The sequence below is a fragment of the Vicugna pacos genome, chromosome 19 (assembly GCF_048564905.1).
Source record: "Vicugna pacos chromosome 19, VicPac4, whole genome shotgun sequence".
Taxonomy (NCBI): domain Eukaryota; kingdom Metazoa; phylum Chordata; class Mammalia; order Artiodactyla; family Camelidae; genus Vicugna; species Vicugna pacos.
Genome location: NC_133005.1, coordinates 45,413,735 through 45,441,227, shown reverse-complemented (window position 1 = coordinate 45,441,227; position 27,493 = coordinate 45,413,735). Strand labels below are relative to the sequence as shown.

The window sequence follows — 27,493 nt, the reverse complement described above, 5'->3', positions numbered from 1 at the left end:
AACCCAATGACTGGTGTCCTTACAAGAAGCAAGGACAGAGACACAGGGAGAAGCCACGTGAAGACAGAGGCAGACACGGGAGTGATGCAGCCACAAGCCCAGGGCCCCCCAGGCCACCAGGAGCCGCAGAGGCAGGAAGGACCCTCCTCTGACCCCCCACCCCAGAGGAAGCAGAGTCCTGGGACACCTGGATTTTTTTCCCCTTAACGGAGGTGCTGGGGATTGAGCTCAGAACCTTGTCTATGCTAAGCATGCGCTCTACCACAGAGCTACACCCTCCCCACCCCAACAACTTGACTTTGGACTTCTGGCCCCCAGCGCTGGGACACAACAAAATTCTGCTGTTTTAAGCCCCCCAGTTTGTGGGACTTTGTTACAGCAACTGGAGCAGATGGACAGGTTTGATTAAACTTAATTCAGAGCAGATGCACTACCGCATCCCGCCCCCAGCACCATGGCCCCATCCTAGGAAGGGGCCAGGCCTGGGATGACGACATGTGTCCCGGGGAGCAGCAGCTCCGTGCCAGGGCTGCAGGGCCTCGGGGTGGCTCCTGGGCCCAACTCTGCAGGAGCTGCTCGCCCAGGAGCGAGGCCATCAATCCCAGATGTGCTGAGCTGGAGGCCCTGGGGGGTCCTGACCAGGCCACCCTGAGAGGGATGAAGCAGCCCCACCCTAGGGCTCATTTTGCACCTAAGCTATGTAACCATGCGAATCAGCCCAAGATGCCCCACACCACTGCGCGGCTCAGATCCTGTGGTGGGCAGTATAGACGTTTGTCTTCCCTTCATGGGGCCTGTCACCCACCAGCGGGCCAGCCCAGGCTTGGACACAGGCTGCAGGCCAGTAGGGATCAAGAGGGCAGAGGAAAGCTGCGAGGCTGGGGGCTTCTGCGGGCCGCGCAGCCCCTTCCCTGCATCCTACTGGCCAGGACCACGATGAGGAAGGGGTGCCCCTCTGCAGAGGCAGAGGGCGGGAAGAGAGCTTTCCAGAGCGGGGTAGGGGTAGGGCAGGGGCAGCACCCGAAGGCCCCTCAGAAGCCTGGAGGTTGGTACCTGGAGCAAGTGGACACAGGAGCCCTGGAACTGGGGATCCAGGCCTCAGGGGAGCCAAAAACTGGGGAATTTAGGAAATTCTGCACTTAGGACCCCGACTCTCAGAACTGCTTCCAGAGAGGCCGCAAGTAGCCAAGGATGGCCTAAGGCAGACGCCGAGAGGACGGCGACTCCATCAACAGGAGAAAAGCGAGAGGGTGAGGAAATGAAGGAAGCGGGGCAGCCCGTGCCCGCCGCGGGAGGCCGGAGGACACCGGAGAGGAATCCAGGGGACAGCTGGCGCTGGCGCAGCAGGGACGTGGGACCACAGTGGGGAGTGCAGCTGGGACAGAAGCACTGCTGGGTGAGAGGAAGTGAGCCACGGAGGCCTGGGGCCACGCTGGCTCCAGGAGAACGAGGCCGGACAAGGCGGCCCAGCCCCAGCCCACAGCCCACGCCGCGCCGTCCAGTGCGCACCCAGGGAGAACACAGGGAGGGTGACGTGGCAAAGTCCCTGTCCCGGGGCGGGGGTCGACAGGCGGTGCCCCAGGCGGGTCCACGTCCACGAAGCCAGAGCTGATCAGACTTCAGAGCAGCCCGCCTCTCGCATAAATGGCTGTTAGAGGCGGGCCCGGTGTGCGGGGGCCCAAGGGAGGCAGGACAGGGCTTCCCTCGGTCTGCGTTCCAGCTCCCACCCCGTCTTTCAGACATGGCTCCAAACTGAAAGGCACCTAAACGCACCTGAAGTCAGCCACCACTCACCATTCATCCCACAAGGGTTTATCAGCACCTTCTCTGCATGAGGTCCTGAGGCTGCTGCGGGCACAGCCAAGAATAGGACAGAGACCCTGCCCTCTGGGACTCTCCTGCCGTCCCACGAGTGCCCCGTGACGGGTCAGCCACAGGGAGGCATCCTGAGTGCCTCCCCCCCTGAAGATGAGTGTGGTGGGGGCCCAGCAACCAAGATGAAAGGCCATGGATAATTAATGCTACTCAGACCTGGCTTTACTCCATGAAATCCTTTGTGATGGCCTGAGACAGAGAGCAAACAGATGCAAAGCCCGTCTCTGGTTTCCAGAACACAAGGGCTTCTGGCACTACAAGACATGAAAACAAGGCTCTGGGTGAAGAACTCCTGTTCTGGCTGCAGATTTGATGTCAGATCAAAACTGAATTGTTCCTGAAAGCTCGGGCACTGGGGTGTTACTGGAGGCATGCCCAGCCCCTACGTGCAGAAAAGACGTGGCCTGAGCATGCCCAGCAGCCCTGCTGCCGCGGGGCCCTGAGGCTAATCCCCAGAGGCCCGGGGCCCCTTGTGCTGACAGCCCTCTGTCCCCTCCACCTCTCCCTCAGGCCCTCAAGGACACATCAGAGGCAGCAGACTTTATTTGGGGGAAACAGAAGTCCTGGACTATTTTACTGGACCTGCAGGCCGGCAGCTGCTGTGCAGGCAGGGGACACGGGGACACGAGGACACAGCTGCGGCCCCGTCAAGGCCTGGAGCCACGCGGCAGCCTCGCAGTTGCCGTCACTCTGGCCATGAGGGTTAACTCTGACCTGGACGACCCAGGGGTTCTCTGAACCACCGCAGCGGTCAGTGGGGCCAGGGCCAGCATTCTCTTCAGGTCACAAGGACAGTGGAGCACAAATCCAGCCCCACAGCATCTCTGGGAGACGGCACTTGTGCTTTCTCTCCACTCCAGCCACCACGGGAGACAGGGCTCCGATTCCCTGCCTGCAGCTAATAACCCGCTCGCTCCTACTGAGCAGGTCAGTGTCCCTGGGTCGGATATTGGGAGCATTCAGTTGTGAAGCCTGGCTTGCGCGGAGCGCAGTGCCATGGGGACAACGTGGGGGTGGGGGTGGCCCTGTCGCTGCCTTCAGACGGCGCTCCTGCACCTGCAGCGCTCAGCACCGGTAAACACTCCCTGTCCTCCAGCCTCATGCAGCAGACAAGCATCAGGGCAAAATGAGCTCCACGGGGTGTGTCAACCTCTGTGATAGCTGCCACCACCCGGGCCAACGTTGGGAACGTGGCTCTGTCCGCTGGGCTGTCTTCTGTGCACTCGGCAGCTTCGGCAACACCAGCCAGCTGTGTGGTCCCTGCCAATTAGCGGGGGCCCAGGGCAGGGGCGCGGTGGTGGGGGGAGCCCCAGGCTGGCGGGAAGGCAGATGCACCAACACCTCCGAGTCTTTGAAGCACCTTCTCATCTCCACCCAGTGCTGTGCATTCCCAGTCAGTGGCCTTTGTGGGCAGAGGCCCCAGCAACCCCCTAGCGCTACGAGCGGAGCGGCCGGTGGCCAAGCTCCAGCCCCTTGGCCACATGGCCGTTGTGCAGCTCCTTCAGACGCAGCAGCAGCTCCTCCAGGTTCTCGCCAGTGGCTGCTGACAGAGCGATGGCCCCCTGGCCCAGGCGGGCCCGCAGCTGGGGCAGCCTGGCCCTGGCCTGAGGGAGGTCGATCTTATTTGCCACAATGGCGTGAGGCCTGCGGGACAGGCCTTCTGCGTACTTCTCCAACTCCTGCTTGAGGTCGTCCACCTGCGTCCAGGGCTCCAGGACCGAGAGATCCACCACGAACAGGAGGAAGGGGCAGCGCTCGATATGCCGGAGGAAGGCGAAGCCCAGGCCCCTGTTCTGGTGTGCACCGCGGATGAGGCCGGGGATGTCGGCCACTGCAAGGAGACAGAGGGAGGGCTCAGGAGGGACACCCGGGGCCTCGGGGGTCTAGGACTGCCCCCCAAGGAACGCCTTGCGGCTGGTCTTCCAACTCACCGCCTCGTTGGCTCATCTGGCCAACTGCCATCCGAGGCGGTTTGGCTTCCCGTCTTGCTTTGAAATATTTGGGTGGCAGGCCTGATGACAGATCAATCTAATAAGAACTATTTAACACATTCCAGTCTTTCTGGCTTCAAAATGACTCAAAAATGGGAGAAAACAGCTTCCTGCAACCTATTAATAATCTGATTACTGATAGAAATTATCACAGAGTCCTTTGCAAATATAAAGTGCTACACAAAGCACACTGCCAGCAGGGCTGCTATTTTTAATGGGTACATTGTCTTCTGGAAAAAGCTTTCTTCTCTCCGAATGGCACGGGGAGAGCTTTTTCCATCACACGTTGTCCACCTGACTGACGCTGCTGAGCTCCTCGCAGATGAGAGAGGGTAACAGAGGCGGTGGAAAGGGATGATTCCTCAGGTTTGAAATTTAAACTCAAATTCCTGAACTAACAGATGCCTGGGGGAGGGGTGGGAAGCAAACCTGAAACCTGATTTTGATGGAGAACCACAAGTTTCAAATGAAGAAAACGCTACGCGCAGTTACACAAGCATCGCTCTGAATGGCGCCCCAGCCCCGCCTCCGAGAGAGCCCGGTGGCCCTACCTGTGATCTGCTGGTGGTCCTCGTAGTGAACGACCCCGACGTGGGGGTTTAGGGTCGTGAACGGGTAGGAAGCCACTGCGGGCTTCGCATTGGAAATGGCCCGGAGAAGCGAGGACTTCCCTGCGTTGGGGAACCCAACCTGGGAGAGAGTTAGGACGCTCTGTCACTGCAGAGTCTGCGACTGACCAAGGCCGGGACCTCAGGACAGAGGACGATGGGAGGAGGCTCCTGACAAAGCCAACAGGGTGCTGGCGGAGGAAGTCTGCTAACCAGCCCTCGCCCTCTTCCAGGTGGCGTGACCCGCACTGGGACAGCAGGCGTCCTCCCGCTCAGCATGTGGAAGGTGCCACCGCCTCCCGCCCGGGGCTTCAGGTGACACCCACCATCCCAGCATGGGCCACTGTCTTGAGCTCCAGGAAGAGGACGCGCTCCTGGCCGGGCTGCCCGGGGGTACAAGTCGTGGGTGCACGGTTGTCGTTGGCCAGGAAGAAGCGGTTGCCCTTCCCTCCTGCCCCGCCCAGAGCCGCGATGTATTCGTCGCCCGGGTGCGAGAGGTCAGCCAGGACTTCACTCCCCTCCTTCACCAGTGTGCCCACGGGGACCTAAAAAATAACAAAGTGCTTATCAGGAGACCAGGAGGAGAGGGGGCAGGACTGAGCGCCCCTTCACAGAGGCACAAAGTCCCAGGAGAAGGTCCTGGCCCTAAAGAGACCCTGCAGGGCTGCCTACTCCCAGGCACTCCAGGCATACCACGTACATCACATACACTGCTTTTCCAAACCGTGCTTCTGGAACATCAGGATGAAGAGAAGCATCCGGAAAATGAGGGAAACGCTGAGGGAGGCACAAGCTCTCCATTCACAGGGAGGAGCCCCAAGAGGGTCGGGGCAGGGGGTGCTCATGGGTCCCCTTTGTGAAACCCAATTGTCTGATGATTTTGTGAGCTGGTCACACACGCATGTGGTATGAAATCAGCACAAAGTCCTGTCCAGGGTTGCTCTGAGGAGGTCAGGCGTATTTCAAGCCAAGGGAAGGCCACCCTGACCACATGGCGGGACCTGGGAGCCGGTACGGGACAGCAGGCTCTGCAGCCACCTACCCGGATGTGCAGGGGCCCGCCGCTTCGCCCAAAGCAGTTCTTCCTGCCACCATTCTCCCCGTCGAGTCCCTGGTACCGCGACAGGACCGATGACAGCGACTTCACCTGTCGGTCAGCTAGAAGTCAGAGCAAGGAGCGTCACCTTCCTCTGTGCTCACAGCAGAACCATCCCCCGTGGTTAAGTTTCTCTCGTTCAGTCCAAGAACGTTCAGAACGCACATGGGAACGTGGTGTAGTGTGATCTTTTTAAAAAGTGAAATTCTTACTTTAAAAAAATACTACAATTTCCAAAACATTCTAAATTACCCATGATGTCATTACCAATCTGAAACTAGCTGTACTTTATCATGCTGGGAGTGGCTATTTGGTGTACTGGTTTACTGGTTTGCTGATGCCGGAAGCCATCATGCCCTCAGCCCTCACTGAGTCAGGAGCCGACTGAAGCCTCTGACAAACAGAACCAGAATGCTGGATCCCCAGAAGTAAACTACCTCACGCTCCTGAAATTAAAAACAAGCAAACCATCCACACTGGTTTCCAGTGGATTATTTAGTTGTGAACATCCACAGAATTTAATACAAGGATGCGTCCACATCAACTTTTGAATTCAAATTCCTGTTGGGATGAGAAGGTGGGAACATCCCCCGAGACAAGCAGACACGGCCACTGCCCCGCGCCACCCCAGGCACCTGCCTCTCAGGATGACGGCGCCGCCGCTGCCTCCGTCGCCACCGTCGGGGCCTCCAAACTCCTTCCGGGGTTCGCTGTGGAAGCAGGTCACCCCATCGCCTCCGCGCCCCCCACGGACAAGCACGCGGCGGTGGTCCACAAAGTGCCTTTTCTGCAGAGAGTATAAGGTGCACTGGTCTGATCAGCCCTGTAGTCCTTTCAAGAACCAAGCAGCCATTTGAAATGTCCCTTTTTTACCTGTGACAGGCTTTAATTAGAAGCTAATGGTATTAACATCACTACTGTCTCCTAAAACGCAAATACAAGAAAGAGTCCCCACAAGTCACAGCTATTTGTAGATAAATCTAAATCAAACATGCAGATGTGAAACGTCGTCAGCACGGAAGACACACCCCAGTGACGGACTTGACACTAACCTAAATAAAACACGGTTGAGGAAATACTCCTTAAGTAAAGTGTCTTCCCAGCTTTTTTCAAAGAGAAACACATCTGTGAACTAACAGGTCTTTACTAACGGAGAGAGAGCTCTGCTCCCAGGAGGAGACAACGAGGGTGAGGGTGAGTCCCTGGGATCAGCAGGCTCCCAGCTGGGAAGGACTAAACAGGACGTGTTTGCTCGTTAAATGTGGTAACGCAGACCCGTACCTGAGAGCAAGCTCGTCTCCGGGTCCCTAAGGGAGACACAACCCACCCAAACGTCTGGAACTAACCAGGTGAGCGTTCAACAAACACTCACAAGTCCAGCTGCCTGGCGTGCCAGGACGCAGCCGCGGGGAAGCGCCCCGGCTCGGTGTCCCTGCCTGCTTCTGGCAGGTGCGCACAGGGAGACGGGGTGGGGCCCAGGGCAGTGGGATTTCCATCCACTACTCCTTAAGTAGATTTTTTTAGAAGTACACAGTACTTCTTAAGATGCTCTAGCACCACCACATGGAAAAACCATGAATTACTATTTCAGAAACTCAGCGTCTAATTCTGAGCATAATTGAAATCAACTGGACGTGAAGAAGGCACCACTGATGAGCACTGCACGGAAGGTAAAACTTCAACCCAATTTCTACGTCCAGGAAGAGACAAAACGTGGGGAAACTTGAGATCTGAGCCTCACCCACCAACTGCCAAGGGCTTTCCCACAGCAAGTGCTGTCGTCCTCAAGAGGCTTATCCGGAGCCCCCCTCAGGCAGAGACAAAGCGGGCCACAAACACGCAGTTCCTTAAATTCAATTAAAGATCATTCACATCTTAAATAGAAGGTTCTGGCAAACAGAACAGAAAAACGTGTAAGGCTTTGAGAACTATAAAATGAAAGGCCTATGTCCCCGGGTGTCGTAACTTAAAGGCCACTCACATACAGGAGGGTTTCAGACACAGGCTTGGGGAACAAGCGCCCGCGTGCCCTCCTGGCGAAGGGAGAGCCGCTCGGCACTTCTGGCGCTTGGAGCCCTGTCCCCGGTCCGCTGTAGTTCTCAGCTCACAGAGCATTTGGCACCCACGGGCCTTCACCTGATCTCCTCATTTTCAAGGCGCTCCGTGCGTCCCTTCAATAACCTCACTGAGACAAGACCATGAGAGCTCACACACGTCCTATGCCTTCCAAGGGTACTGCAGGCAAACTCCTTCAAGGACAGAGGTCTCACCAGTTTTTTCTCAGAGAGCATTTTCTTTCCGGGGGATTCCTGGTGCTTGGCGCAGTCCACACAGCAGAGCGAGAACAGCCGGGGGGAGGCGGGCCGCAAGGTCCAGCATCCCAGACCCTCCAACACGGCCCGGGGGCTTGCTGAGAAAAGCCTCAAAGATGCCATGGCTCCTTAACAAAAGGCAAATTGGCAATAAGGCATCCAGTGCTCACAGCCACATGTGGCCAGTGGGTACCAGATTGGACAGCACAGATGAGAACGTTTCCACCATTCCAGAAAGTTCTGCCTCAGACAGAAACTGAAAAGGCAAAAATGTGCATAAGCCTAGGAAGAGATTCAAAATATAGAAAGCAAAATTTGATAGAATTAAAGAGAAACAGATCATTCCACAATGATGGTAGGAAACTGTAACACTGCTCTCTCTGGAAGAAGTGGAAATGCACAACAAGCAATCAAAGACAGTCCGAGACAAGAAAATCCAAACAGCGCTTACCAACAGTCTTGATCTAGCTGGCGCTCACAGGCCAGCACCCCCAGTAACTGCAGAACCTACACTGTCTGCAGGTGCACGGGGACACTCACTATGACCGTACCGTGGCTCATACGAGACGTTTCAGTAAGTTTAAAAGGACAGGAATCACACATACTGAGTGTATTCTCTAACCGCAGCAGAACGGAAGTCAGTAAGTATAATTTATCTAGGAAAACCCCAACTACCTGGAAATTAAACAAAACTTCTGAACAATTCAGTAAGTAAAAGAAATCAAGCAGAAATTTAAAAAGATTTCAAACTTAATGACAATGAAAGTACAACTTACCCACAATCACGGGGAGCAGCTAACGCACTGCTTAGAGGGAAACTTGGCTCTGAATGCTTCTATCAGTGGAGAGGAAAGAACTAAAATCAATAATGTAAGGTTTCAAGTCAAGAAACTGGAAAAGAAGTGCAATCTGTCCCCAGCTGTGCTGAAAACCAGGCTTCTCAACACAAAACCTGAAGGAGACCAATGGAAGAGGTGATCAGTTAACTGGAAAGCCAACCAGAGACCTGAACTCTGAATCCTGACACTCTGAATCTTGGAGTACTCCCTCCTTTTTGCCTCTTCAGTTTCTGTTTGAAAAACCTGCTGAGCACATGCATGGCTCTCCCCTGCCAGGCGAACAAGTCCAGCTTCGTCTCACACTGCTCTCTGGTCTTTCTTTCCCTCCTAACACTATGCTTGTGTTGTCCAGTAAGGTAATTAATAGCCACGTGTGCTAAGTTTAAATTAACTAAAAATTTTTAAAATATTTTTAAAAATTGATTTAACTTTTAATGGAAGTACTGGGGATTCAACTCAGGACCTCCTGCATGCTAGGCATGCACTGAGCTATACCCATCCCCCCTAAATTAAAAACTTTAAACATAAACATTCAGTCCCTCAAGCCACATTTCCAGTGCTCACAGCCACATGTGGCCAGTGGGTACCAGATTGGACAGCACAGATGAGAACGTTTCCACCATTCCAGAAAGTTCTGCTGGACAGCGCTGGTTGTTACTGTGCCGCGGGAGCTCAGAAAAATGAACTCAGAACTCCTCCTAGGAGCATCTGTTCCCCGGTCCCAGTTCAGCGGAGCATAGAGGGCGGGGGCGGTGAAAGCCCAGGGTCCAGGGCAGGACGCAGCTCACCGCCACAGGACGGAGCTTTAAAAATGCTGAGAGGCTCTTGGTGCGCGCACGGGCTCCACTTTGTTCTATGAAGTGTTACCTCAGTTCTCCTGCTCCAGACACATTATATTTGCCAGGAGCCACCTTTAAATTATTTCTACAGAAATTTTAAAATGTATTCCTTACAACAACCCTAGGAAGGGTAATCCCGCATGCTGGGGATTTTCCACTTGCTTTTCTAGGACCCCTTTCCACCCTGCTGTTTCAAGAGCCTACCCGGCAAGGCTACCCTCACTACCTCGCCCTCAGCCAGAGGCTGGAGGAGGAGCAGCAGGGCGGGACGCTGACCCCCTGCCCTTCTCAAATCCCCAGACTGAAGGTCACACCTCTAGTCTGTAATGCTCTCTCCGGGTCCTGGTGACCGCCCCTCCTTTACCCTCTGGGTCGAGGGGTTGGAAGCAACTCCACCATCACCAGCTCCAGGATAAAACACCAACTCTGCTGTTCCCCTGCACCCTCCCTCCGACACATGTAGGGCCTTTACAAATCCTCCTTAAATTATCCTAAGGGGACGGCATCATGATTTCTGATCCTTACATGTTAATGCTCATTTTAAAGCGGCGGAGGCTGAGACTCAGAGAATGTTCACTTGCTCCTAAAGTCACACAGCGTCCTCCGGCACAGCGCTGCACCTGCACTTCACAGGACTCGTCTCCCTGAGGTATGCTCACGCGACCACCGCCCAAGGGAACCAAGGCAGGATAATTTAAAAGAATCAACCTCGTGCTCCTTAACTTCTGACATATTTTCTCTGCTAAAACATCTGCCTGAGAAATGACCCGCATTTAAAACAGTGTCCTCCTTTCCCCTTCTCTCAGGAAGGGTCCTCTCCTTCACAAAGACCCACTCTGGGGACGCGGCCCCGAGAGCGCCTCACCCGCCTGCGCGCCGGCGGACACCGCAGACCGACGGCGGCGGCAGCGAGGGCGTGCGGGCGCGCGGGCCGGCACCGAGCGGACCGGCACCGTGCGGACCGGCACCGAGCCGTCTCACGTGCGAAGCCCGCCGCGGACCGGACGCAGGCGCAGGCAGCCGGCCCGTCCGAGAGCGGCGCTCGCAGTAAACGCCGCCCCTGTCGGGTGACGGCTTCACCACGGAGCGGACACGATGAAGCAACATCCAGCGGGACCCCAGTCCCGGGAAGTCTGGAGCCGGCCGGCCGTGCGCTCAGGCGGGGCAGAGCCCGAGCGCCGCCGCGGTCCCCAGGGGGCGCTCAGCCCGCGCCGCGTCGCCCGTCCCCAGGTCCCCGGCCACCCGGTTCCCCGTCCGCGCGCCCGCACTCACCCTCGGAGGGCACGTCACTTCCGGGGCCGGGCCTCCGCTGGGACCACTTCCGGGGTCGGCCCCGCCCCAGCGCGCATGTGCGGAGGGCCCTGTCCCTACCCGGTGTGATGGTCCTGCTCCTGGTTCTGGTCCTCGTCCGCACCCAGGGGGCCAGGGTCCTGTGGGTGGCGGGCGCGAGGACGGCCACACCCCCATCACCCCAGGAAAACTCACCTCCCGGGCTGGTTTTCGAAGAACCAGTTTATAAATCGATCACACCAAAAGCACAAACAACCTAGACGCCAAACTCCGACCGAAGAAAGAAACGACCCCGTGGGATGATTGTCAGAGGACGCGTGTGCTCACAAATAAGACGACCTGGACTGCTCTGTACACGGAAGCGGAGGCCCGGCCTCCCTGTGTCCGAGCCCGGGGTCGCCCCGCGGTCAGGCCTCGTGGAAGAAGCCCGGCCGTGCGCGGTTATGTCCCCTGAGTGCCCGGACTCCCCAGACCCCCGAGGAGTGCCCGGACTCCCCTGACCCCCGAGTGCCTGGACTCCCCAGACGTCTCCCCGAGGAGTGCCCGGACCCCCCTGACCCCCGAGGAGTGCCCGGACCCCCCTGACCCCCGAGGAGTGCCAGGACCCCCCTGACCCCCGAGGAGTGCCCGGAGTCCCCTGACCCCCGAGGAGTGCCCGGACCCCCCTGACTCCCGAGGAGTGCCCGGACCCCCCTGACCCCCGAGGAGTGCCCGGACCCCCCTGACCCCCGAGTGCCTGGACTCCCCAGACGTCTCCCCGAGGAGTGCCCGGACCCCCCTGACCCCCGAGGAGTGCCCGGACTCCCCTGACCCCCGAGGAGTGCCCGGACCCCCCTGACTCCCGAGGAGTGCCCGGACCCCCCTGACCCCCGAGGAGTGCCCGGACTCCCCTGACCCCCGAGTGCCTGGACTCCCCAGACGTCTCCCCGAGGAGTGCCCGGACCCCCCTGACCCCCGAGGAGTGCCCGGAGTCCCCTGACCCCCGAGGAGTGCCCGGACCCCCCTGACCCCCGAGGAGTGCCCGGACCCCCCTGACCCCCGAGGAGTGCCCAGACTCCCCTGACCCCCGAGTGCCTGGACTCCCCTGACCCCCGAGTGCCTGGACTCCCCAGACGTCTCCCCGAGGAGTGCCCGGACCCCCCTGACCCCCGAGGAATGCCCGGACTCCCCTGACCCCCGAGTGCCTGGACTCCCCAGACGTCTCCCCGAGGAGTGCCCGGAGTCCCCTGACCCCCGAGGAGTGCCCGGACCCCCCTGACTCCCGAGGAGTGCCCGGACTCCCCTGTACGCACCCCACCCCCCAGTGACCGGACTCCCCTAACCGCCCGAGTACTCCCCTGTCCTCCGCCCCAGCCTCCCACTGCTTGGTCTCCGGCGGCTGGGTCTAGCGCCCACCCGCGGGGGCCCTCGGCTCGCCTCACTTCGAGAGCGGTCATTTCTCAGACCCCCCACCTGCTGGGCGTCGGGGCAAGAGGAGGAAGACGAGCATCGGTTTCCAAGTCTTCCTTCCACCTTCACTGGCCTCCACCGTGGACGTAGTCGTGAAAAAGCAAAACATTAACCACGCTGCACAAACAATTCATTTTAGCCTAAGCTTTTGCAAACATTCATGTTACAGAAGAGAAGATATAATACAATTAATGAAAAAGAACTGCTGGCATCACCTTTCCCCACGATATTACATAAAAATGGACAACACATTAAATAAACATTCTGTTATTAATCATTAAATATATTAACACCCAAAATCATGTATAAATTAAGAAATAAATGTACAAACTATTTCACAAAGTGCTTTTTAAAATATATACACAACATTCAAGAAATTTCTTAATGTAAGACATTTCAGATTGAAGTTCTGGGATAAGTTTTTTAAGTGTCCTTTTCCTTCCGAAAGTATTAATACAGCACTTACAAAGAAAAAAACATAAAAGGCATGTTCCACATTGGCAAGGAACAAAAACTAACTATTTTCACAGTTATCTGAAATGTTTAACATTTTCAACAGGGAAAGTTGAATCCCCGATTGGGTTTGCAAATTAGTTTTATGAAAACTCTCAGGAAAGAGCAGAACCAAATCAAGGGAGGTGACTCCCTAAATGAAACTGCTAGTGTCTGTGTCGCTCGGTGGCTAAGAATTCTCATTTCAGTCATTTAATACAGACACGTATTTGTAAGCCCTTACCAGTGTTAAGGGTTTCTAAAACCCGTATGTCTACAAAATTAACACTTCCATCCCGATGTACGTGTGATTCTGTCTCCACAGAAGAGGGAGAATGTCCTAGAACAGGACTTGTACCCGACAGGGACTGTCTTTTTTCTGAGCCGTGATTCTTTATCTGTAAAACAGCAACAGTCATTGTGTCCCTATTTCCCAGCATGGACTGTCAAGGTTTGTCCCAGCAAAAAGCATTCAAATCCGGATAAAGAACTACTTTAAACTCTTAAAACAGAAAACTTAACAGTTGAAAACATCTTCAGTAGACCTGACAAATCAAGAACTTGATATTTTTGTATTTTCCTGGTTGTATTGGAAATAAGTCAGCATTTAGCCAAAGATGTTTTTAAATGATTCACAGTAAATATGGGTATTATCAACTAGTAAAGGTTGATAAAATGTCCACATGACTTATTAGTGAAATGTAGAATTTTTCCTTTGAACTGACTTTTCCACATGAGCTGTCTTTAATGTCTGCACAGGATTTAAATGGGATTTAATGTCCTAGGAATATAAGAACACAATAAAATCAGCGGTGTTCCTTTTCAAAGTGAGATGTGAATTTCAGATATCCCTAAAGGGAATGCCTGCTCGATGATCTGAGTAAGTAGGTCCTGGAAGAAACAGTATAAAATAAACAACATGCCGACTGTTTGGAAAATTTGGTATCAGTACTTTAAATTATAAATTTAGAATTGGGCATGTTAAATATTAAAATCCCAGAAATGACCGTTAGATAAACAAGATCCAAAGCCGAAGTGATTTCAGAGAACTACCCTCTCCTCCCTTCAGCTATTCCACTCTCCCTGGGTTAGGCTGACAGAACGTTCGTATTTACTTGGGAAACAGTCACTGATCCCTCTTTACCTTTTAATACAAAAACATGTAACTTTTTGGATACACAGAATTGGTGAGAGACAGGTGACGGGTGAGCTCTGGAAACAACGGTTCACAGCCTCCCCGAATGAAGCACGTTCATCCTTTCCACTGTGTAACAGAAACTGACCCAAAGCACAGAAGATGCCTCCTGCCCCGTCCCCCTGCCCCATCGAGGCACAGGAAGAGGCTGCCACCCGGGGCCGTGCGCACGTGTCTAGCTGCAGTGTGACCAGTGAAGGACAGCTTTACACACAGCACAAGTGCGTGAGGAAGAATCAGACCTCAGGTCTGTGTATGTGAGTACGAGGACTATGGCATCTTGTAGGTGTCCCATGCCTGGGCACAGAACACTGTGATGACAAAAGGACCCCTAAAGCTAGCTAGAAACACTGGGGCAGGGGTGGGGGACAAAAGGGACCAGCTCCCCGTTGTACAGACGCACAACACTATACACAGCACCAAATACGTCACACCATCAGCGCGCCGTCTTGCACCAGAGGTGCATGCTCATTGTCATGCCCAGCAGGAGGTGTGCACGTTTCACATGCAGACGCTGCGTGGGACGGAGGTGCAACCCATGGGTCGCAGTTCATTAGAACTGTCCCCAGCCTGTCCATCCCCAGATGGACATGCCATCGCGAGACTCCACAAGAACGCTGTCCCTTACTGCTGGTAATTTCCGTACTGGCCCTGCAAGAGACCAAGACACCGATTACACCTCAACAGTCCTGCGGAAGAGTCTGCACCCAAAGGGAAGATGGCCCCCCGCCCCCGCCAGTACCCAGGTGGGAGATGGAAGGGGGCATAAAAGGCAAGTGACAAACAGCCTCTGCCAGTTTCCATGGGGCAGGCAGGTAACTGCCCTTCTGAACGCCACCGTCCAAGCTGCAGCTACTGGTTTAGATCAGGGAGGGGGGCGTCCGTTCAAGCCGTCACGCAGCAGCTCAGGGCGGTGGGTGGGCCAGGTGCCTCACATCGCTTCTGCACCCTGACCCTGCCACGCACAGGATGCCTGCTGCTGGCTCCCAGTCACAGACAACCTTGGCGCTGCCTCCAAGACTCAATGTCCTGCGCGCCCACAAGGAGCATCTGAACTGCGTTCTTAAAAGCCAAAGACATTTGCTTCCCTAAGTACCCTTCCCTGGGCTTATTGACTTGGTGCTGGAAACTCTAAGTATAACTGTTGCATTCTCTCTCTTTAGGGAGCAGAGCAAGAAGCGTTCAAAAAATAAAATACAGGACCTTACCTACTCAGTTCCCTGGGAAAAGCACCCATAATCTATGTGGAGCCTTGACATTTCATTGGCCGTGTGAACTGTCATTAGTGTCTCTGATCCAGCACAAGAAGCCACCAGTGGGCTTTTGCCAAGGGCTCTCTTCAAAGGAGTCTCCAAGAATATGCCCAGGATAATTCTCCTGCCCTGCCGCTTGGACTCCTGCCCCGAGCTGTAGCCACCGAGCCTCTTCCTCGCCATCTCCAGTGTGACAAACCTGGTGGCCTCGGGACCTCTGCACAGCCTCCCCATGGCCGGCTCACTCCTACCCTCGGTTCCTGGCCCTCTCGTTACCTGTGAAGGGCAGACCCTTGCCATTCTGGGAGCAGGAGCGGCTCTGCTCAGGTCTGACGCCCTCGCTGTCCCCTCAGCAACACCAGGGCCCGACTCACTGTCACCTCGGCAGAGAGGGCCTCCCCGACGTGGGCTAAGCCAGCCCTGCCACCTGTGTCTTGTCCCCTTGCCCCTCCAGGTCCTCCTCCAGAACCACCGCCGCTGCTCCAACGTGGCCCCCTGAGCGTCCGCTCTGTCGGACCAGATACAAGCTCTCACTGTCTGGTGGTCAGGGTCCCCCAAGCCTGCAGCAGACACTCGGATGCTGCCGGGCACACGGGAACACCTGAGGGACGAGCCTCCGACAGTGAGTTTAGGAAGTGAACGGCCAGCGGTGTCTGACAGGTGCACACGGAGATGCGACTTCTAGACCTCACAGACTCAGAGAACGGACGTTCCAGAAGGGACCCTGGGAGCCAACTCGCCCGCCTCACTGGCCCTCGCGACCGCAGGGGAGGCCGTCGTCACGCCTGGCACACAGGGGCCCACGCTCTGGAAACACACGGAAGGCTTGCCTGCTCGTAGCCGTAGGGCCGCTGCTGCGGGGCGGCCGGGCCGGTCTGGGCCGCTCTGTAGCTCCCGTACTGCTGGCCCTGCCCCTGCTGGTAGCCGGAGTACTGCGAGGGGGCACCCTGCGCGGGCCCTGGAACACACACAGGCCATGAGGCCGCCGGCGCCCCGCCCAGGCCGCCCAGGGCGGGACCCCACCCCACCCCACCCCACCCCACCCCACCCCACCCCACCCGGACGGGGCTGGGGGCCGCTCTTAGCATCCCCGCGCCTGTCCTGGTGGTCAGTGCAAACATGAGGTGAAGTCACAGCAAATGGCGAAGGCACATAGCAGGCGGAACCGTTCAGTGGAGCCCGGGGAGGCTCTGGGAAGAACTGATGACACCAGCGTTCCCGCCTCACGCGAATCGGAATCACCTGTGAGCCCAGTGCGCTGCCTCACACGTGGGGCCACGCCGACGCCCCACCTCGCCAAAGCCTCCCAGGTGGCTCCACGGGGAGGCTGCAGACCCGCCGGCCTGGACGTGCGGTTTGGGGAGGGACGGTGTTTGAGCTGAACTAGGATGTTTCCGGGGGTGGCGGAGGGACGCCTTGCACCCACTGAACTCGCCCTCTCGCTGAACTGACACCTGCTCGTCCATGTCAGGCCGGAGGACAGCTGTTACTGGGGTGGGCTTGTGAGGCCGTCCCCCTGTGGGGTGTCAGGACGTTGCCCTCCGGACACGGAAACGTCAGAGATACTCTGGGCTCCGGGGGGCACAGCCCAGCACCTCTCGTGAGAGGGTCAGGGCACGACCCGCAGGCAAATGGCCAGGGGGCACTGCTTCAGGTCCACCTGCCCGGGGAGACCAGAGAGGGCTCTGGTCCTGGTGGCACGTTGCTCTGTGGGGCGGCCAGACCCCGCGGAGACTGAGCCTACATCGTGCTCATCTCCTCCACGGGCCAGGGCGTCTCCCTGAGCTCACCAAGCTCCCCTAGCCCACTTTTCTGTCCGACGGGCTCCCCTGGCCCCTTCCCACTCCGGGAGCCCTCTCTGGTGAACCAAGGCCGACGGAGGGCCGGGCACTTCCAGGCGCTGCTGTCAGACAGCCCACACTGAGCCAGGTGAATGTCAAGTGGACTGGGCTCAGATGAGGTCCACCTGCCCCTGGACTGTTCTCCAGTAACAGGAACCACGGCTCTTTGGGGAAGTGGCTGCTTCTAACACTGCGGGGAAACCTGTGGTCCCAGAAACAAGAAAGCACTCAAAGCCTGGGGTGCGTCCCAGGGACACAGGTGTCAACTGGATGAGCTCCTGAGAGCAGGGCTGGGACAGTCTGAACAACAGAATAAAGTAATGTTGGATTGTAACCCAATGTGTGAGATTAATACCCGCCAACGCCTACCAGCATAAACAAACGATTCACAACTAAGTGAACAGGGAGAGACCCATCTTCCCAAAGACGAAATCCAAACAATCTGTGTAGACAGTGCCCCCTTAAGCGGGGCTGGACTCGGTGACCCCGGAGTCTGGAGGGGGAGAGGGAAGGTGCGGCCCCACGGTTGGCAGGCCCGGCGCCACCCGTGACCCAGTGACTGAGGTCAGCCTCGGCAGAGACAAGCCATGCCAACCGAGGTGATGCCAAGGCCCTCCACCCCTGTGGTCTTCTTTCCAAAACCCAGAACCCAAGACCACCCTGAGGAGAAGGCCAGGCAAACCCCACCTCAGGGGGGGGTTTTGAAGTGCCCACCCAGCCTTCCTCACAAGTGCCAAGGTCAAGAAAGACAAGGAAAGCCGGAGCTGCCCCAGCCCAGTGGCACCCCGGGAGCCCGGGGCTGAGTTCTGTGGGGCCCGGGTCTGCGGGGGACAGCGCCCCTCACCGTAGCCTTGCTGCTGCCCGGGGTAGCCCTGCTGGTTGGGGTACTGCTGCTGGGAGTACGTCTGCTGCTGCGCCGTGCCCTGCTGGTACCCCGCCTGCTGCTGGCTGTACTGGGAGTTTCCTGCAGAGGGAAGGAGACACGAGCTTGTTTCCGGAGAGCAACGGTGGCTCCGTCGTCCTGGAGGTGCGGGCAGCGCCGGGACCCCGAGACCGAGTCCGCCGTTCAGCGCTTCTTCTTCCCCACGAGAGTTCAGATGTTTCGTTACACTTCCTCTTACTGTCTTACAGAGAGACAAACACACGGCCACAACGAAGCGGTTAATGCAATCAAGACAAAGACCAGCAAGCCCCAAAAGATTCGCTGGAGTCCTGACCTGGGAACCCGTGAACGTGTCTTTCCCAGAAACAAGGTCTTTGCAGACGTAATTGGTTAAGGGGGGGCCCCCACCCACTGACCCACCGACCCACTGACTGGTGTCTGTTTAAGATTCAGACACAGACACAGGGAAGGCTGGGTGACGGCGGAGGCCAGGGCCCTGGAGGTGGACAGAGCCCGGGATAGCGCTCCCCTCACAGCCCCCAGAAGGATCTGAGTGGCCACAGGGTTAGTCTCTGATTTTCAGTGACCATCAACACTGAATAGTTTTAATTCGATTTCTAAACAGGCAGATACACTCACATGATTCAGAAACGTGAAAACAAACCAAGTCCACCACCAAGTCCACCTTGGAGAGGTCCAGGGAGGAAGGCAGGCACCTCCAGCCTGCCCAGCCCCAGCCTCACGGCCCCCGCCCTCTCCACTGCTGTCCCGACCCGGCACCCCTCCAGAGTCGCTCCCGGCAGGGAGTGTCAGCGCTCACTCTCGGTGCCCTTTGTTTTCACTCAGAAGGGGCACCCAGATACCTGATGCTGCACACCCGGCACGACCCAGGCGACCTACCACAGCTGTGCCCCCTGGACATGTCACGGGACAACAGCTCTGTCCAGCCTTTGCTGCTGCAGACGTCTGGGTTGGGGGGGAATGCTGTCGGGACTTCAAGGATCCTGCAGAGGCTCCGGGGTGGCCCCAAACCCCTCGTCCGGCCCGGCTGGGTCGGCCATGCCCTGGCCCCTTCCAGCCGCTGGTCCTCCACGTTAATGCCTTTCACTCCGGGGCCCGCCTCCCGTGAACAACCCCAGGACCAGCCACCCGTGCCCACGGCTTCCTCTTCCCGCTGGGGGACGAATCCAGTTCCTAGGAAGTTCTTTCTGTCGGCTTCAGTGTCCCCCTCACCACTCCCGCCCACAGCCCTGTCCTCCGAGCGGCCGCAGGCGGTCTGTGCCCCGACGCGACCCAGCACGCTGTGCGCTGAGGGCGCCGGTGCCGCGGACACCTGTGTGGCCCCATGCAGCCGGCGTGAACAAGAGGGTGGAACAAAGCGCCTCCAGCTCCAGGAGGAGGCCGTGCCGGCTGCCACACCTGCCTTAAAGGAAGTTACTGAATGTTTTCGCAAACTCCTCATCAATCTCAGAAGACAAGAATTTGTGACCCAAAACGAGGTACAGAAACATGCGCTTCAGGCTCCGAAGGACTTGTCCCAGGCGGCTGTCCGCGGGACGCTCTTAGCTCTCAGGATCTGCTGGAACGGAGCCGCGGAGGCGCAGGGCGCGAAAGGCTGGGGAGGGGCTGCAGGGACCAGCCCCACTGGGCCGAGGGCTGCCTGGGTGGGACCTCTCCTCGCGGCACTGACACCCAGGCGTTCAAACGCCCGCCGCACCAGACTCTGAATTTCACACATGTGGCTGTTTTTAAAATGGCTCAAACCAGCAAACATTTATCCACTTCAAGTGTGCCTGCTCGGTGTGCCTGGTGAAATGGAACCTCACGGGCAGCTGCCACCCACTGACAGGTCAGGGCCCTGCGGTTACGAGGCCTCAGACCTGGAGCCGCACTGCTGGCGACACGACCTAGACTCATGGGCCCCCTCCCCAGGACCTACCTCCCCATGGCCCCTGGCCGCAGCTGCGCTCTGCAGTGTCCTGCCATGAGGGGCCCCCTTTCGTGGGCACAGCCCTCCCCGATCGGCCCGATCCCTCGAGCCTCCTGCACGTGTGCCACTGGCACAAGCAGCAGCCAGTCAAGGGCCCACGAAGCTGCCCGTGCGCCCAGGGTCCTGCCTCGGGGCCTCGTTCTCGAGAAACCTCCAAGGTGATGGGCACGTGGTGTGCAGAGATGGCTCGCTGACACCGTTGCCAACAGCGAGAGCTGAGGTGAAAAAAAGCAGGTCCCCTGGAGGACAGCGTCAGTGGTGCCCAGGTGTTCACGGGGGGCTACAGGTGTGCTTCCTCTGGTCGTGACTAAAGGCAAGACTGACCGCCACGCAGATGGCTGCCTGCATCGCGGTGCGGGAGAAAGCCGGGGAAAATCCACTTGTTCATGGAGAACAGCCAACACGCAGCCAGCCAGTGTGTGAGAGCGGCGGGGGGCGTGAGCTGCTCGTAAACAACTTGACTTTGAGATGCTCAAGCTCCTCGGGTCCCTCGTCTTACACTTGTCACAAGCATTCTAATCCAGCCAGGTCACTGCACCTGCTCCGGGCACAGGTGGGGCCAGGGTGTGAGGTGCCTGCCTGGCAGGGGGACAGCCCCGGGTAGAGTCCTTAGGGAACCGACTCCCCGGCATCAGGAGGCTGGTCTGAGCGCGTGTCCGGGAGCCAAGACCCACACGTGCGAACACAAGACGCCGCACGGGGAAACACAGGTGAGTGACCACAGCACAGCCTCCAGGGTGACTTCCCCCGTACTTCCCAGACTTTCTACACTCTCCTACCGTGTGTAACCAAGAGTCAAAGCTGTGCTTCGGAAAACAGTGCAGAAGTTCCTCAAAATGTTAACAATGGAATGAGCACATGATCCAGACCCTCCAGCTCCAGGGACTCGCAGGCAGACCCTGCTTTACTGTGCTGCGCAGATAACCGCAGTGCGGCTCCGGGTCCGAGGCCTCGTGCAGCTCAGCAGTAGAGCACAGGCTTAGCATGCACAAGGTCCTGGGTTCAACCCCCAGCACCTCCACTAAAGAAATAAATAAACCTAATTACCTCTCTCCAACCCCATTAAAAAGCTTTTTAAAAAACCAAAAAAACTGAAAGCTTGAGGTGACCCTGCATCGCAAGCAAGTCTATTGGGGCCATTTTTCCAACAGCATTTGCTCCCTTCATGTCTGTGTCGCTTTGGCAATTCTCCCAACATTTCAGCCTTTTTTATTATTACGTTTGTTACTGTGATCAGCGATCAGTGGCCTTTTATGTTACTAATGTAATTACTCATTTGTTTTTTATTTTTAAAGTAAGGTATGTATACTTTGTTTTCGACATAATGCCACTGTACCCTTCACAGACTATGAACCAAAAATTCACGTGATTGGTTTTACTGCAATATTCACTTCATCGCGGTGGTCTGGAGCCAAACCCGCAATATCTCAGAGGTCTGCCTGTGCCCTGAAGAGCTGAAAGCAAGATTTCCAAGAGTTATCTGTAAACCCATTTTCACAACAGCATTATTCACAATAGCCAAACGGGGGGAGCAACCCAGTGTCCATCGACAGGGAAACAGATGAGCAAAATGTGGTCTAGACACACAGCGGAATGTCACTCAGCCTTAAAGAGGAAGGGGGTTCTGACACCTGCTGCAACATGGATGAACCGTGAGGACATTATGCTGAGTGAAACAGACCAGTCACAAAGAGGCGAACACTGCATGATTCCACTCACATGAGATACTGAGAATCGTCAAATCCGAGACAGAGTGGGTGCCAGGGGCTGGGGAGGGGAAGTGCCGGGCGGTTAGTGTTGACTGGGGCAAAGTTTCAGCCTGGGAGCACGAGAAGGTTCTGGAGGTGACGGTGGTGGCGGCTGCAGCCCAATGTGAAGTGCTTAATGCCACTGACTGGAGGTGCACTTCAAAACAGCTAATCGGTAAATTTCAAGTACTTTTACAATTGAAGAAATGCCACCAAAAAAGTCACATTTTCAAGTCACCTGTTTTGTATTTATTGTTTGTTTTTTCCTCTCTAGGGCCTTCCTGGAGCAGTTAGGTTTTCCCACCACTGATCAGGGAGGCTGGGATCGGAGCCGGCTGACCTCACATCCCCCACGTTTCGGGGCCTCCTGAGGGTGGGGGGAGGTACCCTCACCCTACGGCCTGGGTCTAGCTGGCACCCACTTGAGAACAGACTATGCCTGCTTCTTCCCCATTCTGTACTTGGTGACGTCACTTTGGCGGCTTTAAGTCAGCCGGCGGGGACATGGGCGAACGCTCCAGACCAGGGCTTCCCACCTGGGGAGCCACTTCCAGCGCGCCCTGCCTCACCCTCCACCTGCCGAGGCCCCACCCAGAGATGCGCCTTACCTGGCCAGCAGGTGTTTGAAGACACACTCCGGCCACACTCAGCACAGCAACACGCCCACGTGTTCTGCCCGCCTGGCTTGGGAGGTGGGTGTGGGGGGAGAGGCTGCCTGGGTCCCTGCCGTCCACCTTCCCGCCTGCTGAGTTTGGAACAACTGATGGTCTTGACTGAGGAGCCCTGAGACCAGCTCACAGGCCCCAAGCTGGCAGCTGGACCCGGTGGTGGGTATGCTTTATGCACACACGGGCGAGCAGGGACGCGGTGCCCAGCCTCCAGGCCCAGAAAGCCCGCACGCGACACGCCCCGGGCGCGGCGGCAGCCTTACCGCCCTCGTAGTAGTGCTGCGTGGGCTCCTCAAACGGCCGGTCGTAGCTCTGCTCCGGGTAGGACGACTGCTGGTAGGCGTAATCGCCGTGTCCTGCAAGCAAACGGGTGCCGTGCGGTCAGCGAGGCCCCCGGCCACCCAGGCCCCGGAGTGACAGCTGTGAACACAGCGGTCAGGTCAGGAGAGCTCGGGCTGGGCGCCGGCCTGGTTTTCCCCACAGACGGAGCCCATGCTGTCAGGCAGCCGCGGGTCCCTTGCTTGAAAGTACAGGTGGCCACCCTGCTCCTCAGGGAGTGTGCAGACAATGAGCCTCAGTCACAGAGGACAGAGGACACTCGGTGCCTCACACGTGATACACACTAGAGGCTGCTGGCTTTAACGTTGCTGCAGGTCACCATCCCGCCGCCTGCTCCTGCGGGTGTTCTGTCGGGGCGCCCGGCCCCTCGTGAGGCCCGGTTTCCCTTACGTGGAGCAGCCAAGGCTGGCCCTGCACTGGTCTCAGTCACCTCCCCGCCGCCCACTGTCTGACCCAGTCACATGGTTCCCTGACTGGGGGTCCTCCCCAAATCCCACCCATCCTCTGTGGCCACTTTAAGTGCCCCCAACATAAATCCGGGGGCTATTTGAAGGCACTGAAAGGTGATGTGGAAACGGAAAATGACCTGCAGAAACCGTAACGGAGCAGCTGGGAGGTGAGTGTTAGGAGACACGGCAGCTCAATGTGCCCCTTCCTGGAGGCACTTCCCAACGTGATGGGACCCCCCCCATCTTTAGGACGTTCATATCCGTCCACTCAGGGGACTACACACCCTGCCCCAAGGAGGCCAGTGGCTGCAGGCTGTGCTGGGAGCCTCTCTGTGCAGGGACTGGCCTGCCCCACGCCCTGGGGACCCTGGGTGGGTGGCGGGGCGGCGGGGCCTCACCGTCGGGGTAGTACGGCTGGCTCACGGGCTCCGAGGCGGCCTGGCCGTGGCCATACTGCTCGCCACCGTAGTACTCTTCCTGGCCGAGGTACTGCTGCGATGAGCCTGCGGGGGGCAGCACGGCACGTCACCCTGGACCCAGGAGCCTCCCTAATGGGCCACCCTCCAACCAGAGGACACCCCACGGGGGCCCCAGGGGAAACTGGGCAGTCTGCTTTCATGCGCCAGCCCCAGCCCCAGCCCCAGCCCCAAGCCCCAGCCCCAGCCCCAAGCCCCAAGCCCCAGCCCCAGCCCCAGCCCAAAGCCCCAGCCCCAGCCCCACCAACACCGATCCCCAGGGGCTCCCGGCTGGCCTCCAGGAGCAGGGCGGGCCTCGAACGCCTGTGTAACTCCAGAGCCCCCACACATCCTCACTCGTCGCCAAAGAACTCCCCTGGCTCCGCGCCCCGCTCCCCTCACCTTGCTGGGAGGGCCGGTAGGGCGCCAGGGGCCGCTGCCCCATCATGCTGCTCCCCTGCCCGCTCGGGCCCATCATGGCCATGGACTGGCCCTGGTAGTGCTGGCTCCCGCCCTGGGCCGAGCCGTAGTGGGACGAGGCCGCCTGCTGGTGCATCATGGACACTGGGCGACATGACAGACCCCGAATAACCCGAGAAGCCCCTGGGGCGGCATCCTCCCCCACCCAGCCCGACCGCCCTCCTCCGGGCCAGGACGTCCCCGCGCCCTGCCCTGTCCCTCAGGAACCATGAGCCTCCCACCCACCTGCTCCCAAGCCCCTGAGGCTGGTCCCGGGGAGCCTGGCACCTCGCCCGTCCCCAGACTCGGGCCTGTCCTTCCATGTAACCCCTGCCCGCGACCCCTGGAGCAGCGTGGCCAGCACGGCAGGGTGGGAGCCGTGTCAGGCAAGTGAAAACGAACAGGGGGCATCTATCTCAGTGACACGCTCTGTCTGACTCAATATGCCCAAAATAGATTGTTTCCAACCCGCAGTGAACCTAACGAGAACGGGGGACATACTCACGTCCCCTTTTTCTGTGCTAAGCCTTTGAAACCGGGCGTCTGACACTCATGGGCACCCCAGCCTGGACCTGATGCTGCCCAGGTGCTCAGGGCCCTGAGCGGTCACCGCAGTGGGAGGCCCACCCGTGGGGCCCCTGGGCCTGCCCTGCACGCTCCCCGCTCCTGTGCACTGGCCATGCCGCGCCCCTACCTGTCCTCCCAGCGAGGCGCATGCCACCCCTCCTCAGAGCTTCCCTGAAGCTGCTGCAGGGAACAGCCTAGCCCCTCAGCACTGGCCCCCGCCTGGCCTGCACCTGCTGGCCCCCGGCCGCCCGGAAGCTGCCGGCGGAGGGCGGTCTGCGCCCGCGTGGGAGGGTCCCGGGGCCGGGCGGGGCGGTACCTGGGTTGGACTGCATGTTGATGTTGGCCCGAGACACGTAGTTGCTGATGGTGCCCTGGCCCTGCAGAGGCACGCTCTGCGAGGCCGGGCCGGAGTGGCTGTAGCCAGGCCCTGAGCCGTGGCTGCTGCCGGACATGCTCATGGAGGTCGTGGGCAGCGTGCTCTGCGCCGTCTGCTGCATGGACACGTGGTTTGGGCCTGCCAGGAGGGGCAGGGGAGACTGAAACCCACCGAAACCCCCTGACGGCAGCCCTGGCCTCGTGCCAGGACCCGCGCTTCCTTCCAGCGACTGCGAGGAGGAGGCCGACCGAGGCCCGTGGCCCCACGAACGACGGGAAGGGGCCTGATGCTGAAGAGGAGCTGCCGGCCCACTGCTACGCTGTCGTCAGTGGTTCCCGGTGGCTTTAGTGGTTCTTGACCCAAGGACAGGAATGTCTACGGAAGCCCCCACAGAAGCTCATGCTGAGATGATGTGGCCCCAAACCGACAGTGTCGCAGCCAAGCAGGGGCCCTGGAGTGAGGGCTTTACTCCCCTGCTTGCTACCGCACACATGTGCCCGTGGAAGGGCCCCCCTGGAGCAGAGGGTCCCAGCCGCCCAGGGCCTGTTCTGTTCCCTAGACCCGACCTGACCCCGACACGCCCCGGCTACTGACCGTTGCCGATCTGGGCCTGCATGAGGGAGGACGGCGGCAGGCCCGCGCCGATGGCATCACTGAGGCTTCCCTGGGAGTGCAGGCCCTGGCTGGAGCCACTCTGGGACAGCCCTCCGGGGCCCAGCGTCATGCTCTGGGTGGGCGGCTGTGGCAACAGGAAGGTCACCGAGAGGACCGTTAACTCAGAACAGCCACCAGAAGCCACTCCAGGTTCAGCTGTCCCTGAGAGCTGCAGCCTCACTTCACGGCCACCCGGCGGACGCCTCTAATCCCTTGGCGGGACGACCACGGATGACCGGCCCAAACACTCAGGCCAAGATGGAGACGACACACCCACCAAGCGCCAGCCAAGCTTATCAACGCACATTTGGAGGCCCAAAGCTGGGTCCCCTTCCCGGGGTTCAGGGAACTGCTTTGCCGTCCCACCAGCTGTGTCATCCTGCTCCACCCCCTCCCCACCCCACTGCGTCTCAGCAGGCCGGCCGGCCCTGTCCCTCACAGCCCCTGCGCCCTAGGGTCCTTGTATGGCCAGACCTGTGCCCCAGGCACCCTGCCCCCTCCTGGCCCACCCCCAAGCCCACCTCTGGTCACAGGACACAGGAGGGAGGTGGAGCTTACAAGCGGCCCCCTGCACCCCCACCCCCCAGGTCTGGATCAAACAGCCGCTCCGAAGGTTCAGATCAAAGCTGTCTACACCTGGCCAAGGAAATGGAGTTTCCAGCAGGATCGCTGGCATCTGCAGGGTGAGGGACCCCGACGTGACTGGGCAATCAAGGCTGGTGTAACATCCTTACTAGCAAAACACATCCTGGTGTTCACAATGTCACCGTGTTCCCGGGGCCAGGGGCCTTGGAGGTTGGCTGCTGCCAGCACCACATCTGTGCTGGAACCCAGCAGCCAGCCCGGTCACCACGGCTGTGCCTCTCTGCTCACCTCGAAGGAGGCCTGAGGCAGCCGCTGCTGGACCCTGCTTTCCCAGCAACAACTTAATGTGGGGAAGATACAGTTTTAAAAGTCTAACAGAAAGTAACATGTCTGCATTCACACTGGAAGGGTTTACTGTGCTGGCACCTTTTGAAGTTTTGTGGGTGAATCAGAGCAATGCATGCTCATAGGTCACAAATTTCAAGTCGCTCAGAGTGGCTCACAGTGACAAGCCGGAATCCCTGGGCCCCCTTCTTGTTTTCCCCCAGACCTGCTTCCCACTGTTTAGGTTTGGCTTCCCTGGGTCACCTCCCTTTGCTAAAGAAGCCGACAGCAGGACCTCAACCAGTTCACTTTCTGTATGTCAGGGAGTCCCACCCACACCACTCACGCCATCAGTCCCCTGAGCTGCTGCAGGGAACCCCAAGGGGTCTGAGGCCCTGCCTGACTGCAATGGGCAAGGGGGAGCCCCTCCCCCCCGTTGGCAGGCACTCACGGCGGGCAGCAGGGACTGCATGTTCTGGTTGGAGTCTGCGATCGTGGCCAGGTAGACCAGGTTCCGGTGCAGAATCTGCTGGTACCTGCAGGGAGGGGTGCAGGTGAAGCAGAGGAGCCACAAGACAGCCTTGCCCAGGGGACGGGGCTGGGGGCAGAACACTTGGTGGTCTGAGATGGGCCAGGCGGGGAGGGGAGGGGTGGTGGTGGTGGAGGCCAAGGGGGGGGGTGCCACCAGGTCTGCTCAGGGGACAGAAGTCAGGGTGGGTCACAACAAGGCAGAGCTGGAAGGATGCAGGAGGGGATGCCAGGGGACCAGCCTCCTCCAGTGGACACTGGCACCAGGCTAACTCGACACAGTCAGAATGCCCCTGTGACTCTGCATCTGGCCCCGGGGTCACACGAGGGCCTACCTGGAGGAGCCTGCTATGCCCTGGTGTGGCCAGCCTGGACACCCCCTGCAGCC

General features: G+C 58.4%; 2 protein-coding genes across 11 annotated transcripts in view; both read right to left on the bottom strand.

Annotated features, from left to right (window-relative positions):
* Positions 1-2,400: 2,400 nt before the first annotated feature.
* Positions 2,401-10,837, bottom strand: MTG2 (mitochondrial ribosome associated GTPase 2). 6 transcript variants are annotated; one of them, XM_072944524.1, is made up of 9 exons: positions 10,086-10,837; positions 8,659-8,834; positions 7,841-8,010; positions 7,312-7,416; positions 6,210-6,357; positions 5,517-5,632; positions 4,801-5,019; positions 4,418-4,556; positions 2,401-3,706 (listed from the first exon to the last, which is right to left on the bottom strand). In XM_072944524.1, the coding sequence occupies exons 3-9, from the start codon at positions 8,003-8,005 to the stop codon at positions 3,312-3,314; spliced, it is 1,287 nt and encodes a 428-aa protein (XP_072800625.1). In that variant the 5' UTR covers positions 8,006-8,010; positions 8,659-8,834; positions 10,086-10,837; the 3' UTR covers positions 2,401-3,311. The 6 variants fall into 6 exon arrangements, with proteins under 6 accessions (XP_072800625.1, XP_072800626.1, XP_072800627.1 ...); XM_072944525.1 differs by having other exon boundaries at positions 7,841-8,007; XM_072944526.1 differs by having other exon boundaries at positions 8,659-8,717.
* Positions 10,838-12,412: 1,575 nt separating this feature from the next.
* SS18L1 (SS18L1 subunit of BAF chromatin remodeling complex) overlaps positions 12,413-27,493 on the bottom strand; it is a 28,484-nt gene continuing 13,403 nt past the window's right edge. Inside the window, exons 3-11 of one of the 5 annotated variants that reach the window (XM_072944522.1) lie at positions 27,029-27,113; positions 25,609-25,753; positions 24,955-25,152; positions 24,015-24,176; positions 23,556-23,660; positions 22,633-22,725; positions 17,925-18,044; positions 16,070-16,197; positions 12,413-14,637 (exon numbers count right to left, since the gene is read on the bottom strand). In XM_072944522.1, coding sequence (XP_072800623.1) covers positions 14,611-14,637; positions 16,070-16,197; positions 17,925-18,044; positions 22,633-22,725; positions 23,556-23,660; positions 24,015-24,176; positions 24,955-25,152; positions 25,609-25,753; positions 27,029-27,113 — 1,063 coding nt within the window. In that variant the 3' untranslated portion in view covers positions 12,413-14,610. Of the gene's footprint in view, positions 16,198-16,308; positions 18,045-22,632; positions 22,726-23,555; positions 23,661-24,014; positions 24,177-24,954; positions 25,153-25,608; positions 25,754-27,028; positions 27,114-27,493 lie in introns of those variants that run through there. The other 4 variants (XM_072944521.1, XM_072944523.1, XM_072944519.1 and 1 more) reach the window with 4 other exon arrangements.